This window comes from Salmo salar, chromosome ssa22 (assembly GCF_905237065.1).
Source record: "Salmo salar chromosome ssa22, Ssal_v3.1, whole genome shotgun sequence".
Taxonomy (NCBI): domain Eukaryota; kingdom Metazoa; phylum Chordata; class Actinopteri; order Salmoniformes; family Salmonidae; genus Salmo; species Salmo salar.
Window position 1 is genome coordinate 22,909,338 of NC_059463.1, and position 19,090 is coordinate 22,928,427.

General features: G+C 41.2%; 1 protein-coding gene across 2 annotated transcripts; it reads left to right on the plus strand.

Moving 5' to 3' along the window:
• Positions 1 to 1,090: 1,090 nt before the first annotated feature.
• Positions 1,091 to 15,141, plus strand: ppb (Alkaline phosphatase). Of its 2 annotated transcripts, none has more exon segments than NM_001139976.1 (12): positions 1,091 to 1,147; positions 3,542 to 3,664; positions 4,793 to 4,912; positions 7,041 to 7,156; positions 9,488 to 9,662; positions 10,132 to 10,307; positions 10,518 to 10,658; positions 10,844 to 10,913; positions 12,847 to 12,981; positions 13,154 to 13,345; positions 13,756 to 13,875; positions 14,025 to 15,141. In NM_001139976.1, coding segments are annotated over 11 exon segments (1,617 nt in total). In that variant the 5' UTR covers positions 1,091 to 1,147; positions 3,542 to 3,558; the 3' UTR covers positions 14,291 to 15,141.
• Positions 15,142 to 19,090: the final 3,949 nt, after the last annotated feature.

A 19,090-nucleotide genomic window follows, 5' to 3' on the forward strand; every position in this document is an offset into this window, starting at 1 on the left:
TTCCAGGGTTTGTCGGGTGCCCCGTTCAAAACAAACTGAAGTATGTCAAGAACATGGAGTAATGACTTAGGATTCTGAGGTTTCATATATAAAAATGTTGTTTGTTCTTCATCAAAATGCACATGATATCTGCCTTCCCAAGCAAGCATAGGATAGCATATGCCTATCCTAAGGAAAATACATGTTGTGTGTTTCTGAATGATGCATCGTGCTGCCTGGTTGACATTGACAATATGACCAGGAGGTGCAGAGTACTGTTCGAGCAGAACAACATGAGTTTCCAATAACCCTTAACCCCACCTGTTGATATGTAAAGGGCGCTCCAACCTAAGCGCTTTTGCCCGGTCATATGACGGGCCATAACCCGGTGTAACACGGTTCATCCTAATCGAACTCCCTCAATGGTAACGTGGGTCACGTTACCATTTTGTTAATGGTCGCTGGTCTCTAGTGACATCTAAAGGACACAAAATGAACAACATAAATCACTGAGGATAAATTGGTGCATGTAAATAATCTAGTTTATAAACTGCTAATTATTAATTCATAGTTTATAATTCTGTAATAAACCGTTATAATACATTGGTTGAAAATGTGTGCTTATTTAGCTGCTTGCCACATAGTTACTGAGTTAATATGGCTGTACTGCAATAGACTAATAATTGTAAAAGTCAGTATAGTGCATTAAACGCAGTCATATACTATCACAATTTGTCAAGCAACTGTTTTCACGCATTTATAAACTAGGCTATAAATGAACTAATGACAGTTTATAAGCTGCTAATAAACCTCTATATTACGTATGTAGGCCTATAATATGTTTCAGTTTTTCACAAGCTGACAATGAACTCGGCTGATTTAAATGAACGTGAAAAACTTGAATACAAATAATTTTGAGTAGCCTAAATGCAACAGTGAAACAGGTCGACAGGCGGCACTCCAGCTCTTCATATTATGGTGCCATTATTTATAGCGTGATTCTCACCATCGAGGTGAAATACCGACCGCTATTCTCAGCCGTCCAGACAGAGCATATAGGCTTATAAAAGGATGGTCAAAAGATCCTCAAGAACACACATGAAAAGGTGAACGTGGTTTGTCAACGGACAGAAGTGTTTTTGCTAAAGAAGCTTAAATAGATCCCGCAGTAAGTTTATTCCTTTAACTTTTTCACTAATAGACTTTGGAATATCAGGAGATGTCAATGGTTTATCGCGTGCAAGCTATTTAGAAAATATGAAAATACAATATTGCAATTGGCTGTATTGCCAGGAAAATCGCTGCAATTAAACAATCCGCTTCATCGTTTCATGGCGTGTAACGCTTTCCATCTTCTTAAAGCTATATTACGCTATAATGTAGCTGTTCTGTACGTTTTTGTGATTGCAGATTATTGTAGGTAGAACTCAACTTTCCAACACGTGATTGAGCATTAATACAACAATAGCAATACGTACCTTACTTTTGGTAAAAACATTTTTTATTAGCGTTTGTACCAATATCTGATTTCGGGATTTTTGAGATTGTGATGATTGTTTGCAAGTTTTCACATCACCACACTAAATCACGTATCTAGACATACAGCCAATTTAATTCATTTTGGTTTGTATCCTATGCTGTTGGATGTTCATTTTCATCATTATAAAGGTCAACTAGTAGTGAGTGCTCAACCATAGTAAAATACATGTCAGAATCCACAACAGATACTATTTCTCTAGAAAATAACTAATACACATGCTACGCACAATACCTCAATTGGTTGGACACGCTCACATTTTACAGGTAAACAGATACAAATAAAACACATGGCAAGCCTTTGTTCTTGTCAGGGTTTATTTGAACCAACTGCAAATATTAGACAGTCATTGCTCCCTAGACATGGCCATACTTATCTTCCAAGGTGATTTGTGTTTGAGTCGACACTAATGGAGTGGAATGTGTAGCATATACTTAGGAGAGGATGATATCATCTCATCTACAATTTCTCCTGTACATGCCTTATCTAATGACTGAATGAATAACTCATTGTATGGTCTTATGCAGATATTTATGGAGCCTTTATAAGCTATACAGGCATTACATCTTATCATCTCCTCAACAAGGCGATGGTAGTTCAGAGGGGGAAAGAATACCAGTGCTAGAGACACTGAGACATTAACAATATCACCATAGATATTCTGTCTTTTATTTTTATTTAACCTTTATTTAACTAGGCAAGCCAGTTAAGAACAAATTGTTATTTACAATGACGGCCTACCCCGGCTAAACCCTCCCCTATCCCGGACAACGCTGGGCCAATTGTGTGCCGCCCTATGGGACTCCCGATCACGGCCTGTTGTGATACAGCCCGGGATCGAACCAGTAGCAGTGTACAGCATACCCTAGGATAATGCCAAAACCCAGAGTTTTTAAAAGAAAAGGATCAAAACATGCCATTTGGAACACAACATTGGTTGAACTGGATTTATTTCTTCTTTTTCTATCACATTTTGGATGGCCAAAGTCATCTGTTTGGGGGAATGTGTCTGAGGTAAGTGTTATCCCAGAATGGAGTAGCCTGTGTCACTGAGCCCTGAGCTAATCCCAGATCCACTCAAACAGATTGAACCCTGTACAGGGACTCACCCCCTAGAGCTCAGGTACTGAGCTGGCAGGTGAAACTGGAAACATCTGTCTTTCTTTTTTATACGAATTCAAACCTGGACACTTTTTCTCCTTGACACCATGGGCCAAGATGGACTCTCGATGGCGGTGACCCTCTTTTTCTCTGGCATTCTCCTGGTCACCGTCCTGGCACTGCTCTGCTATTTCACCTGCAGGCTGGCTAGTGTGCTGCCGATTGGTGGGCCCGACCACTTCTGAGCTTCACTCAGAGGATAGACCTGCGTATGTGGCACGGTAAAACCTCTCCTCTCCTTAGAGACCAGCTAGCAGATTTGTATGAGCTCAACTTTAGCATATTTTACACACATTTTGTAGGACTTGCGTTGTCTGTTTTAATATCAAAGTAACAGGACTCAATCGCACACAGTTTCAAGACTTTGTGAAATACCATTTTCTTTCAAGCACATAATGCTTATTTAGAGCATGTGTAAAAATTCTTACTCTCTTCTTTATAAACTCTAAACCTAATTTAAAAATGTTCTCTCATTTACTTATGGGTCGAAGTGACCAGTCAATCATTTGGTGTTAATCGGCTTTGTTATGGCTGTTAAATCTCTCTGTGCTATGGCCCACAATCCCATTAAAGTGACCTTGACCACAGCACAAAAGAGGGACAGGAGAGGGGGAGGGGAGGGACTGGGAAAGGAAGGGGGGTATAATAATATATTAAAGGCTGGCTAACTAGAGCCTTTGGGACCGGGTTGGGACTACATTACCACAATACCACTATTTATTTTCACTGTGAAGGCCTAAGTTGAAACTTACCTGCTCCCCCCTTCTTTGTTGCACTTTACAGCAAACTAATCAACTTTATTTCTGTCAATCAACATAACTTTGTGTGTTCTTTCATCAGTACTGATTTCTCCTTATTTTCCAGACTCACTCTAGTTTGGGATGTGGTATGTGACGGTAGTCCCAGGTAACACTACAACCATGACATTCTTTCTCATCATCTGCTCATGTCTGGCCTGGGGAGGCCTGGGGAAGCCTCAGTTTCCTGGTGAGACACAAACCCATCAATAAATGTATTGTCTTGTAACAGCATCCAACTGTTTGACTGAAATCCATCAGAAAGAGCTAGGAGGGGACACATACTAACTGTTTCTCTCCCCTTCTCCCTCAAGTGTGCACTTGTTCAAGCCTACCCATAGATTTGAAAGGAAAGGGATTCGTTTAGGAAATGTGGTGAAGACTCACTCTAGCCAATGCTTACACCAATCCAATGCTTGAGGAGTGAATGAGTGCACACTTCAGGGAGAAGGAAGAGAAACAAAATTGGGCTTTGATTTATTGGAGATGTGCAGAAGTCTCCAAATGCTCTTATGAAGGAAGTGCTACTTTTCTGTGGTTTATTGCGTCTTGTTTAGAATAACACGGCTCGTTAGGGTTATAACTGTCAGTCTATTTACCCAGCTGAACAAAGTTCACACTGTATTTTACAGTGTGGCAATGGAACCTCTGTTTTCTTACTCCTCTGTTCAAAATAACCAGAATATTTTAGCTCCTGAAAGACTATGTACAGATCAAGAGAGGTTCACAAAATGGATTCCAGATGTATAATATTTCTACCCATACAGTAAGAAGATTATGTTCCTTCTTGTTGTAACATCATACATGTGTGTGCAGTTCTAGGCTACAGTAGGCAACATGTGATTTCAGAAATAAGAAGCCTACACGCTGGAGTTGTCAGAGGTTCTATGGTTGCCAGAGCCTACAGAACTTGTCATTATTAATACAGACAGTACATGTGTTGGTTCTTTGATGTTATCATCCATACTTGGTCATATTATATGTCATGCTGAGACTTGAAAACAGTAAAGCAATAAGTTACTCACAAAGGAACTTTGTCATCTTCTGGGGGTAAAACATTAAAAAGGTTATAACTAAGTTATGGAATACAAGTTAATAAGTTATTAATGGCTTCTATCTTTTCTGTGTTTATCAAATTTTTGATAAAAGCATCAAAAAATGCATCAAAAAATGCTTCTATGGATAAACCTCAAAGTGTGTTTGATTTAATTTGGGCATATTCCGTCCCACTTGTCCCACTACTTTCACAGTTGTTACAGATCACTTCCACTGGCCTCTTTTCCTCCTCATTTAAACTAAAACTATCTCCGTGTTGCAGACCAAGAGAAAGATCCCCTGTTCTGGAACACATGGGCCCAGCATACTTTGAAGAATGCCCTCACACTTCAGAAGCTCAACCAAAACACTGCAAAGAACCTCATCCTCTTCCTTGGTGATGGTAAGCCATGACTGCGGGAGCCTATTTCAATCCATGAGTATGTGCCATACTGTATGATAAAGTGAAATCTTAACGCAATGTAATGCACTCAAGGAGCTTATGTGCCGCATACTGATTTAATATTTTTATGCAGTTCTAGATTATCTTTCCTAGTGGTTGTTGTAGAAAATGAGTATATCCTCCTCATCAATCCATAGCCGTTTTTATCAAAACATTCTGGTGGACTGATATAATCCAGTCAGAAGTAAATAGAATGTCACACTTTCAAAATCGGATGTTGAGTATGTTAGCCATCAAGCATTACACAAACATGCTGCCAATGCCAATAGATAACTTGGCTGCTGCTTTGTGTTATGTTGCTGTATGTAGTGACCCATTAAACTGTGTACCCCAAAGGACCTTAACTGTATGTTTTTAGATGCAGCAGTATACAGTGCACGTTTCTCTGTCATGTATGACTACCATGCTTAAAAAAGTCATGCTGGATAAAGAGGACATGCACGTCAGTTCAGAACCTCTACCAAATAATCTATTTTGACAGCAAGACTAGTCGGGAAGGCAGAGTTTGGGGTCACAGAAATGTCCTTGTTTTTGAAAGAAAAGCAAATTTTTTTGTCCATTAAAAGAACATAAAATTGATCAGAAATACAGTGTAGACATTGTTAATGTTGTAAATGACTATTGTAGCTGGAAATGGCTGTTTTCTTTTATGGCATATCTACATAGACTACAGAGGCCCATTATCAGCAACCTGTGTTCCAAATGCACGTTGTGTTAGCTAATCCAAGTTTATCATTTTAAAAGGCCAATTGATGATTAGAAAACCCCTTTGCAATTATGTTAGCACAGCTGAAAACTATTGTGCTGATTAAAGAGGCAATAAAACTGGCCTTCTTTAGAATAGTTGTGTATCTGGAGCATCAGCATTTGTGGGTTTGATTACAGGCTCAAAATGGCCAGAAACAAAGAACTTTCTTCTGAAACTTGTCAGTCTATTCTTGTTCTGAGAAATGAAGGCTATTCCATGCGAGAAATTGAAGATCTCGTACAACACTGTGTACTAGTCCCTTCACAGAACAGGGCAAAATGGCTCTAACCAGAATAGAAAGAGGAGTGGGAGGCCCCAGTGCACAACTGAGCAAGAGGACAAGTACATTAGAGTGTCTAGTTTGAGAAACAGACACCTCACAAGTCCTCAACTGGCAGCTTCATTAAATAGCACCCGCAAAACACCAGTCTCAACGTCAACAGTGAAGAGGCGACTCCGGGATGCTGGCCTCCTCTTTCTATTCTGGTTAGAGCTAGTTTGCGCTGTTCTGTGAAGGGACAGCTTTGTACGAGAACTTCAGTTTCTTGGCAATTTCTCGCATGGAATAGCCTTCATTTCTCAGAACAAGAATAGACTGACGAGTTTCAGTAGAAAGTTATTACTTTCTGTCCATTTTGAGCCTGTAATCGAACCCACAAATGCTGATGCTCCAGATACTCAACTATTCTAAAGAAGGCCAGTTTTATTGCTTCGTTAACAAGAACAACAGTTTTCAGCTGTGGTAACATAATTGCAAAAGGGTTTTCTAATGATCAATTTGCCTTTTAAAATGATAAACTTGGATTAGCTAACACAATGTGCCATTGGAACACAGGCGTGATGGTTGCTGATAATGGGCCTCTGTACGCCGATGTACAGTAGATATTCCAGAAAAAATCTGCCGTTTCCAGCCACAACAGTCATTTACAATGTCTACACTGTATTTCTGATCAATTTGATGTTATTTTAATGGACAAAAAAATTGCTTTTCTTTTCAAAAACAATTACATTTCTAAGTGACCCCAAACTTTTGAACGGTAGTGTATATGAAAACTAAGGGAAAAATAGATAGTCAACTCTAAAAAGATCAAGCTCGTTGACTTGTGAAAAGGCAGATCTCAAGTAAAAGGGGGGTCCTTTCCACCAAATGTATAGGTGTCTGTTTAGTGGGAAGAGCAGCTGCTGTGAAAAGCGAGCACAGAGCAATGTTAACCAGATGGAAAACTAAATGGTGTTAATGCATGAGATGGAAAGGCTCTGAGTCCCTTAAATAGATTGACACCCTAACAGAGCGAGCACCGCTTTGCTTTTGTTGTGTAGGAATGGGCATTCCCACAGTGACTGCAGCACGAATACTGAAGGGGCAGCTGAGCGGACAGAGTGGAGAGGAGACCCAGCTGGAGATGGACAAGTTCCCCTTTGTGTCGCTTTCCAAGGTCTGACCTGGTCTGTTATCCCATAGAAGCGCTAGAAAATAGCATGCAATATTGATCTGTAAGTAAAGGGACAGTTCACCCAAATTACAAAATAACAGATTGGTTTCCTTAGGAATCCATGCTTTGGTTTAGCTTCCTTGGCACTGTTTCCACATGTTAATGTTTTAGCATTTGTGGCACAAACCCCATTCAAGTCATGGGACCGATATTAGCATTCTTTGCGCATCATTTCCAAATCATCCGAAATATTTAAACATGTATTTTGAAGTTCAACAAAGTCCCTTATAGATGATTTTAACATAGATTTGAATATCAGTCCCATGACTTCAATGGGATTTGTGCCACAAATGCTAAAACGTTTGCATGTAGAAACAGTGACAGGGAAACTAAACTAAAGCATGGATTGAAGTCATACCTTGTCCATAGACTGTTTACAGGGTAAGGAAACCAATGTGTCATTTTCTAATTTGGGTGAACTATCCCTCAATGAATTCTGCACCAGCAAGATACAAGGCCACATATGGTCTACGTCAGTGGTCCAACCGGTCAATCGTAATCGACTTGTCGATCTCCAAGGCCTTCCTCATCGATCACCAAACATGTCTGTAAAAAAACAAACAATGATAAAGCCTTGCGTTCCAATTTTTAATAATATTTTTTTGTGCTGTTGGCGGTAGGTGGACTTGATGCAGCAGTGCTAGCGCCAGGAAGGCAAAGTGTTCCCATTTTGTACCAGTTCATGTGTCAGAAGGTAGAACTCTGCCTTCCCGACAGGCTCAGAGAGCAAATCAAGTGTGCCTACAGGCCTACCGCTGGCCAATCAGATAGCTCAGATCACCGTGTCTGCACAGTTTCCTCATAGACTGTAAAAAAATTCTTAGAGCGCACAACAAAGTTCATACTGGGAGGTTTCAAAATGTTAAACCATGACTAGAGAGAGACTCAACGAATACAGCAAAGAGCTGCTGTTTTTATTGTTATTCAGCACTGTCAATGCTGTGTTCAATTATAAGCCATAAAATGCACGTTCTCCCTACTTCTAGTCACGCTACAACCAGCACTGCAGCTGCAATGAATGACAATAGAAAGGTGTTTCGATGAGCTTGCATCGGCTTGTCTCTCGAGTAATATTTCACTTTATCTGGACATTGGATTAACAACATGAATTGTTGCATGAGGCAGAAATAATTCAGTGCAACTTGAGTTTCACAATCAGCTGGATAATGTTGCATACATAGGCTTACGCTTTTTAAGTCATGTTTAAAAATATGAACGGTTGTCACGTTCTCTATCTTCAAATTCCCTGTCATATATGAGCCAAGGCGCAGCGTGCCGGTAATTCCACATCTTTATTTGTCACAAGTGTTGCCGTGTTGAATGGACCAAACTGCAGACGGAATGTGGATACTCATCCTTTTAATAGATACGAGCAAAGCATCCACAGGAAAAACAATAACTACTAATGACATGCTAACAGGCTACGCACAAACAAAAGACTAGCAGTGTTAGCACAACCACCCACAAACCCAAGTGACAAACATACTCCTAAATATATGACTCCCAATCAGGAACAACGATCCCCAGCTGTTCCTGATCAGGAGTCACAAGACTAACACAGAAACAGACATACTAGACAACACATACAGACTTCTTCTGCCACGTCCTGACCAAAATACTACACCACTACTCCCTCTGCTGGTCAGGACGTGACATTATTAGAAGAAAACCGAACCAAAACAATAAACAGGTAAACTGCAAGAAACGTAACGCAACTGTGGCGTATACACACAGAAATAATAATATCCCACAAACACAGGTGGGGAAAAAGTTGCCTAAGTATGATTCCCAATCAGAGACAACGAATGACAGCTGCCTCTGATTGGAAACCATATGTCGGCCAATAAAGAAAAAACAACATAGACATACAACACATAGAATGCCCACCCCATGTCACACCCTGACCTAACCAAACAGAGAAAAACGACTCTCTCAGGTCAGGGCGTGACAACGGTAGATCTCGGCTTGCATTTTATTTTGACTCGGAAAGTGAGCTTGACTCAGAAAATGTTGGTGACCACTAGTGTATGGCGTACGATATGATGTGTTATTATGTTACATACTTGTCAAGAAGCCAGACATAATGTAACTACTGTATCTGCACTGTTAATGGAGCAGCAAATTCCACACATTATTTATCATGTAATTACACAATCTGTGCATTTAGAGGTGAAGATGTTTGGAGGGGGTGTATAACAAAAACACGGCATGCACAACAATGACTCCTACTACAATTCTATATAATTGACACATGGTACTGTGCTGTCTCTGCAGACGTATAACACAAATGCCCAGGTAGCAGATAGTGCGGGCACCGCCACGGCATACCTCTGTGGGGTGAAGGCCAACGAGGGCACTGTGGGCGTGAGTGCAGCTGCTGTCCGTTCCCAGTGCAACACCACACAGGGTAATGAGGTCACCTCCATCCTAAGATGGGCCAAGGAAGCAGGTACAGTGTCATCATAACATGTTTATTCACACTACCTCTCCACACCAGATCTACTAAGGCTTATTTGGCCATCCTGGGATAAGCAGTAGAGACACAGCATGATAACATTGTAAACATACTGTAGGCATGCATGGATGTCAATGGGGAGTTTATAGCTACAGATGATCAGGGATCCAATCATTCCCCAGAGACCAGACCAGGCAGGCTGTGACCTTATGACCTGAGCTCTTCACATAACACAGAAATAGATACTTCACATAATCACCTCAGGAACAGACGTTAGCTCTTTAGTTGCTGACCCACTGATTCTCAGTGGAGATATTTATACACCACAATTATCTGTCTGATATAGCAATTACTCTTAGAATTTCCAGATTCTTTGGATCAATTGGTTGACTTCAGATCTAGCAGACTATTGCACAGAATCCAAGCGGCACGTTCGAAAACTGTTTGTGTGTTTGTCACCCAGGCAAGTCAGTGGGAATAGTCACAACAACGCGTGTGAACCATGCCACCCCCAGCGCAGCCTACGCTCACTGTGTGGATAGGGACTGGTTCTCTGATGGTGAAATGCCCGCTGAGGCAGTACAGGCAGGCTGCAAGGACATCGCCAGGCAGCTCTTTGAGAACATTCCCAACATCGATGTGAGTCACAGCATATAATATGGATCCAGATATTACAGAAAACATCCAGTAATCCTGCATGCAAACTGTGTCCATTGTTCAGCCAGTAATATTGAGCAACTTGCACCTGTAATGTTACGACTCACAGACAGTAATTCCTCTCCTAATTATTCTTGCTGTGGATTTCCATAGAGATAAATCAAATGTTTTATCTCTATAATGTATGTCTAGGTGATTATGGGAGGAGGGAGAAAGTACATGTTCCCCAAAAACCAGTCAGATGTGGAGTATCCTGGAGATAAGAAACATTTTGGTACCCGCAAAGATGGAAGGAACTTGGTGGAGGAGTGGACTAACAGAATGAAAAACAAGGTCAGCTGCTCCGTCTTAGTCCGTCTTTCACTCCTCTTCACCATGTCCTGCTGCTTCCTCCATGTTCTTCTCTCAGTCCTCCTCCTTTCTCTTTTTTCTTATCAAGGACATTTGAATAGTTTTAAGTTGTCGCATGTTCAGATCAATCCCATATGATATATTGTTTTCTTTTTTTAAATGAACAGAAAGCCCAGTATGTATGGAACAAGAGAGAACTTCTAACAGTAAATCCTAATAATGTGGATTACATTTTGGGTGAGTTCTTTTTTTTATTGTTGGTTGTACACTAAACAAAATATCAACGCAACATGTAAAGTGTTGGTCCCATGTTTCATGAGCTGAAATCAAATATCATTTTTTCCCCCATACATACAAAAAGCTTATTTCTCCCAAATGTTTTGCACAAATTTGTTTACATCCCTGTTGTTAGTGAGCATTTCCCCTTTGCCAAGATAATCCATCTACCTGACAGGTGTGGCATATCAAGAAGCTGATTAAACAGCATTATCATTACACAGGTGCACCGTGTGCTGGGGACAACAAAAGGCCACTCTAAAATGTGCAGTTTTGTTACACAACACAATGCGCCACAGATGTCTCAAGTTTTGAGACTGTGTGCAATTCGAATGTCCACCGGAGTTGTTGCCAGAGAATTCAATGTTAATTTCTCTTCCATTCATCCGTCTTCATCACCTCATGTTTCAGCATGATAGGATCTGTACACAATTCCTGGAAGCTGAAAATGTTCCAGTTCTTCCATGGCCTGCATACTCACCAGACATATTATAATTTTTTATTTAACCTTTATTTAACTAGGCAAGTCAGTTAAGAACAAATTCTTATTTACAATGACGGCCTACACCGGTATCTGTGGTATCTGTGACCAACAAATGCATACACTACCGGTCAAAAGTTTTAGAACACCCCCAGGCTATGTAAGGGCTATTTTACCAAGAAGGAGAGTGATGGAGTGTTGCATCAGATGACCTGGCCTCCACAATCCCCCGACCCTGAGATGGTTTGGGATGAGTCGGACCACAGAGTGAAGGAAAAGCAGCCAACAAGTGCTCAGCATATGTAGGAACTCCTTCAAGACTGTTGGAAAAGCATTCCAGGTGAAGCTGGTTGAGAGAATGCCAAGAGTGTGCCAAGCTGTCATCAAGGCAGAGGTTGGCTATTTGAAGAATCTCAAATATAAAATATATTTTGATTTGTTTAACACTTTTTTGGTTACTACATGATTCCATATGTGTTATTTCATAGTTTTGATGTCTTCACTATTATTCTCCAATGTACAAAATAGTAAAAATAAAGAAAAACCCTTGAATGACTAGGTGTTCTAAAACTTTTGACCGGTAGTGTATCTGTGTCCCCAGTCATGTAAAATCATAGATTAGAGCCTAATTAATTTATTTCAGTTGACTGATTTCCTCATATGAACTGTAACTCAGTAAAATCTTAGAAATTGTTGCATATTGTGTTTATTTTTTTCTTCAGTATATATAGATTTTTACGACCTGCCTGTTTCATCTTTTGTAGTCACACTATAAAGTGGTTGCTGTGAATTTGACAGTAATTTATAGGCAGCTCATTGTCAACTACCTACTGTAACCTAAATACAGTATCAAAGCAGTACTGTAGAATTGACTGTATTATAATGTAAAAAAGTAAATGCTACCATAATCATAATGAATGAATGAAATTCATTGAGGGGAGATAGGATTTACATTTCATAGTATTTTACTGTAATTACATGGGATTGGTGCAAGCAGGTTGGCTGCTAAGTAATGTGTTTACACATACAGCATATCAATTAATATTTTGAGTTTGCACAAACTGGCAGCGATTACATGGCAAAACAGAACAAAAATGTATGGCAAAATGTTCAACCATAAAGGACTTGCTGCCACTCCAATCTGTCCCCTATACATTTTTAATTCATGTCACACTACTACCACATACCAGTTAAATTGGTACAGCATTCTCACTAACAGGTGCAACAAATATAACTTCTTACAAGGCAAGCCTCAAAATATGTTAATGAGCAAGAAACAACAATACCATGTACACACTAGTTGATAATACCCAATTAGAGTTACAGTATAAATGACAGTTTTCTGATACACTGCATGTTGATCACTGTTAATCATCTTCTCAGTATTAAACCGAGCTTCCTGTGTTAACACAGGTCTGTTTGAGCCGGGAGATCTTCCCTACAACCTGGAGAGAAACACTGAGACAGATCCTTCCCTGACAGAGATGGTGGAGCTGGCCATCAAGATCCTGAGGAAAAACCCCAGGGGATTCTATCTGCTGGTGGAGGGTGAGTGTTTTATCACATTTACTCTGGCACCAGTAAATATGTGTTGCATCAGGTTAATCATTTATATAATGTGAATGTAAAGTTTGCACAGCTGAGGCTGCTTTGCCAATGCTGGTGCTAGATGTTCTCATCTGCGTGAGAGAGAGAGGTTAACCAGGCTGTGCGCTGGCAGGGGGGCGCATCGACCACGGACATCATGAGGGCAAAGCCAAGCAGGCCCTACATGAGGCAGTGGAGATGGACCGGGCCATCGGCCGCGCCGGCCTCATAACCAGCATCTATGACACAATGACTGTCGTCACTGCTGACCACTCTCACATGTTCAACTTCGGAGGCTACACGCCAAGAGGGAACACCATTTTTGGTGAGTAATGAATAATTTTTCAACCATGGATTTTATGTAGATACACTGTATCAGTCATCTGGGTATGATTCTATGCATAGTCACTTTAATAACTCTACCTACATGTACATATTACCTCAATTACCTCGACTAACCGGTGTCCCTGCACATTGACTCTGTACTGGTACCCCCTGTATATAGTCTCGCTATTGTTATTTTACTGCTGCTCTATAACTACTTGTTACTTTTAATTCTTATTCATATTTTTTTAACTGCATTGTTGGTTAGGGACTTGTAAGTAAGCATTTCACTGTAAGGTCTACTACGCCTGTTGTATTCGGTGCATGTGACAAATACAATTTGATTTGATTCACTTTGTTTCACAATGGATCGTGATGGAGGTGGGGTATTATTTTCCTCTCTGTCTACAGGACTGGCTCCCATGTTGAGTGATGTGGACCAGAAACCCTTTACCGCCATCTTATATGGGAACGGACCAGGGTTCAAAGTTATCAACGGTCTGAGAGAGAACGTCTCCACCCTTGACTATCGTAAGTAAAGTCTTACTGTCATTGACGTAGTGCCATTTTGACAGTCCTCTGTCATAGAGAACACCACTTGGTCTTTGGTATGCCAGAAATCATCCATCTGATCTATTTCTCCTTCCCTTTCTCTCTCTCCACCCCACCCCTCTCTCCAGAGGGAAATAACTACCAGGCCCAGTCTGCAGTGCCGCTGCGTATGGAGACTCATGGAGGAGAGGATGTGGCTGTGTTTGCTAAGGGCCCCATGGCTCATCTGCTGCACGGTGTCCACGAGCAGAACTACATTCCCCATGTCATGGCCTATGCTGCCTGCATCGGCCAGAACAGAGACCACTGCATGTCATCTGGTGGAGCCTCTAGTCTCAGCCCTGCTCTGCCCAGCCTGGCAGCTCTCCTCACGCTCACCCGCCTCCTCTGCTGACCTTTCACTCCAACCCCCCTCCTGCACCCCACAGGCCCCTCCTCTCCTTATACGTGTAATACTCCTACACCTTTTTTCCTGTTGTAATGTGTATCTTTTTGTGTGGGGATTTTCTATTGTTGATTTAAAAATAATAATGTTCAGTTGAATGACTTTGGGACCACTGTAAGGGCATTTAAAGATGAGTGTTTTGAGCATTGGTGACGTTCAACCAGATTCAGTTTTAGAGTAAATAGGAGGATATCACTTTCACTCAACTGTAACATATAGGATAGGTTGTGTTACTCAACTTTGGCATTGTTCATCATTCTGGTAACACCAAAACTATTTCAAGAATTCTGTCATATCAGTGGGTTTAAGAGAAGGGTATCACTCTGAATTGATATCAATCATTATATGGAAAAAAATGACCTCCCAGTATTAATGATAAAGAAATGTTGCTGCCCACCTATTTGTTTTCTGTCAATTGTATGACTTTGGATTAATCAACCTTTTAAAGAAACCAGTTACTTTTTAGAAACCTACTGTAAAGGGATCGATTTTTATATGAATATTTTATTTCATCCGCTCCCTCGACCTAAACAGAAGACAAACAGTAAACAGAATCTACCTCATCATTTTTTGGGGGGGAGAAGTGAAAACATTGCAATGAGGAAAGTAGAGGCTATATTTGAATGTATAGTTTAAACTTGTTTTTATTATTGAAATGGTATGTATTCCATGTTCTTTGTACATACTTCCCGGAGGCACTGAATGAAAAGAGTCAGAAACACACCCACCAGTATTTCCAAAAACAGAAGCTGTGGCAAGATCCCTTAGCCAATAAAGGGAGTCCTGTTGGTTTTTCATAAGATGTTGTCATAACGTTATTGGTATGTGTACTGTCAATGGGAAGGAAAAGGGGAAATGTGTAGTTGTCAGTTGCAGAACTGGATGCATTCAACCGAAATTTGTCTTCACCTATTAACCCAACCCCTCTGAAATAGTAGAGATATTGTCAATTTGCTTAGAACTGATTGTGGTTGCACTTTGCATTCTGGAAACCATTTGGAATGGAATAGAACAAATTTGTAATTTCATTAAGAAATGTGTAATGGAACACAAATTAATTAATGAAATGTTTATATTAGAATGTTTCATATATCTTACCAAAAGTAGGATTTATGAAAATCAAAAATATAGTGCAGTTGGAAATGATTTGAAAGTAGATCTCTGTAACAATGTAGAATAAATGGGATGTAAAGTTGAAACAAACCGATAGTCAGCATTTGAGGTTTCCTGCATTTAGTGTAGCTTGTCAACAGCATGCACTGCTGTGGCTTGTGTGGTATGTGAATGGACACTAGCCACAGAGTCCTTGGCATGGTATAGTAGTTGAAAAAACAGAGAAGGACTCATGTTGGCTGGAGCATGAAAATTGAGGTTTAGCTCAGATGGGTATGAAATGTAGTCCACACTCTGGAACATTATTTATATGGGTGCCTGCTTGGAATCTGGGCCCTGGGGGTCTGTGTCTGGTGTGTTCTCCCTACATAAACCTCACTGCAGGAGAGGCTTTACTCTGCTCATCTCCCACCATGCAGCCAATATAAGACAGCAATCTATCTGATGCAGTGGTGATTTTGGCATGTAAATCATGTTGGGCAAACTCCCATTCTTTTGTTGTTGTTGCACACCAGCAAAGCCACAACTCAACACTAAACAATACATTAATTGCACAATAACGGTGACAAACGGTGCCCACAAACTGTTATGGCATTCAGCAGTCCCAAAACCTTACCACTGCTACACTTGGCTATCAGCGGAGCCGTGTCTGGCAGCAAAACAGTTCATTTAGCCTCATTTACTGCCTTTAAAAAAAAACATAGCTGATATCGCTGACTTGCTTAAACAAATGTGGTTTTTACTGACGATTGAGATCTACAAACTATGGCATAAGGGGACGATGTGCGGATAAGAGGCAATTCATAATTTTGATTAAGACAATAATTAGAGAGCTAGGATGGACGAAGTCAATATAACTATTTGTACGGCACTTTTGAAATGTACAGCAATAGAATTCAGAACGTGGGCCGTTCTTACAGTATTCTCCCTGTACACCAAGTCAGAACTGTAGGATAAATAAAGGGGGTATATAAGCAGACAATGAAAGCTCTTACAATATTCGATGATGACATTTCTCTAAAACAGGCTAAAGGCTACATGTGCACCACCAAGTCTGGACAGTAGGCTAAGTTATGAAGGGAAAAGGGAGCAAATTATTAGGGTGAGACACATGGACTACTAACAGCTTACTACACAACATACACTTAGTATTACTTTCTTAGCTACAGTATACATTTCTCCCTTGCATATTACATCATTTATGCAGCAGCATACAATACATTTTTGGACTCAACCGTGTTGTGCTGCCCTCACTTGAACAGGAAGGTGGTGCGGCGGTCCTTCGTGGGAAAATTTTGTCATCAAACTTTGTCATAAAAGTCTGGCATTCTCTGGATTTATGGTGCTTTCAAGTCAACTGTGATCTCTGAAAAAAACAAGGTTGAATCATGACGTCAGTGCTCTTCAGGTCAGAGCTCTAGAAAGATGCCAGAGTTCCCGACTTGAATTCCGAGTTGGATGACCATTCAAAACATATTTTCCCAGTCGGAACTCGTTTTTTTCTGAGTTCCCAGTTGTCTTGAACTCACTGAAGTCTGACATTTCCCAGTTCAGAGTTTCCAGTTGTTTTAAACATGGCAGAAGTCATGCTACATTGACAGTATGGCCAATGTTGAATGTTTATCCTTTTAAGCTTGGAAAAGCTTGGAAAAGAGACCCTGAAACCCACACACCCACTCCACTGAATAGCAGGCTAGTGATTGCTTAGCAATTCTTGCAGTTAACCACTGATTCCTTTCAAACCACTCAATGCTGAATTTGCGATTTCCAACTTGTTGTGTAATGGCTGATGTACACCTATACGTTTTATTTAAAATTTCTCTTCATATGACAAGGATTGTGAAGGATTTGCCAGTAGATTGTCAACTTGATTCAAGATGACTGCTAGCTTGCAAGCTAAGATTTTGGAAGTATGATGTTGACATGATCAGTCCAATCAAAGCTATGGTACATATAATGTGATTTGACCATTTTATCTGTGGCCAATGACCTTGAGCCTTCTTGGATGTGCACTTTTAATGTAACTCTATGGCAGCACCCAAGGGGCTTGAATTTTCAGGCTCTCCCCAAAGATTTTGCAGTGACGTAGTGTCCCCATGAGTGATAGAACACTGAGCCAATCACAGCGCAACTAGAGAACATTACCAACCATCAACGCTCCGTATTAACCTCTGTTCCTCAGTTCTACCAAATCTCTATCAACATGTTAAATGTGCAACCAAAGGGGAAAAAATTCTAGATCACCTGTACTCCACACACAGAGACGCGTACAAAGCTCTTCCTCGCTCTCCGTTTGGTAAATCCGACCACAACTCTATCCTCCTGATTCCTGCTTACAAGCTAAAATTAAAGCAGGAAGCACCAATGACTCAGTCTATAAAAAAATGATCAGATGAAGCAGATGCTAAACTACAGGACTGCTTTGCTATCACGGACTGGAACATGTTCCGGGATTCTTCTGATGACATTGAGGAATACACCACGTCAGTCACTGGCTTTATCAATAAGTGCATTGAGGACGTCGTCCCCACAGTGACTGTACATACATACCTCAACCAGAAGCCATGGATTACAGGCAACATTCGCACTGAGCTAAAGGGTAGAGCTGCCGCTTTCAAGGTGCGGGACTCTAACCAGGAAACTTACAAGAAATCCCGCTATGCCCTGTGACGAACCATAAAACAGGCAAAGCGTCAATACAGGGCTAAGATTGAATCATACTACACCGGCTCCGATGCTCGTCGGATGTGGAGGGCTTGCAAACTATTACAGACTACAAAGGGAAGCACAGCCGCGAGCTGCCCAGTGACACGAGCCTACCAGATGAGCTAAATCACTTCTATGCTCGCTTCGAGGCAAACAACACTGAGGCATGCATGAGAGCATCAGCTGTTCCGGACGACTGTGTGAATACACTCCGTAGCCGACATGAGTAAGACCTTTAAACAGGTCAACATACACAAGGCTGCTGGGCCAGACGGATTACCAGGACGTGTGCTCCGGGCATGTGCTGACCAACCGGCAGGTGTCTTCACTGACATTTTCAACATGTCCCTGATTGAGTCTGTAATACCAACATGCTTCAAGCAGACCACCATAGTCTCTGTGCCCAAGAACACATTGGCAACCTGCCTAAATAACTACAGACCCATAGCACTCACGTCCGTAGCCATGAAGTGCTTTGAAAGGTTGGTAATGGCTCACATCAACACCATTAACCATTATCCAAGAAACCCTAGACCCACTCCAATTTGCATACCGCCCAAACAGATCCACAGATGATGCAATATCTATTGCACTCCACACTGCCCTTTCCCACCTGGACAAAAGGAACACCTATGTGAGAAAGCTATTCATTGACTACAGCTCAGCGTTCAACACCATAGTACCCTCAAAGCTCATCACTAAGCTAAGGAATCTGGTACTAAACACCTCCCTCTGCAACTGGATCCTGGACTTCCTGACGGGCCGCCCCCAGGTGGTGAGGGTAGGTAGCAACACATCTGCCACGCTGATCCTCAACACTGGAGCTCCCCAGGGGTGCATGCTCAGTCCCCTCCTGTACTCCCTGTTCACCCACGACTGCATGGCCAGGCACGACTCCAACACCATCATTAAGTTTGCAGACGACATAAC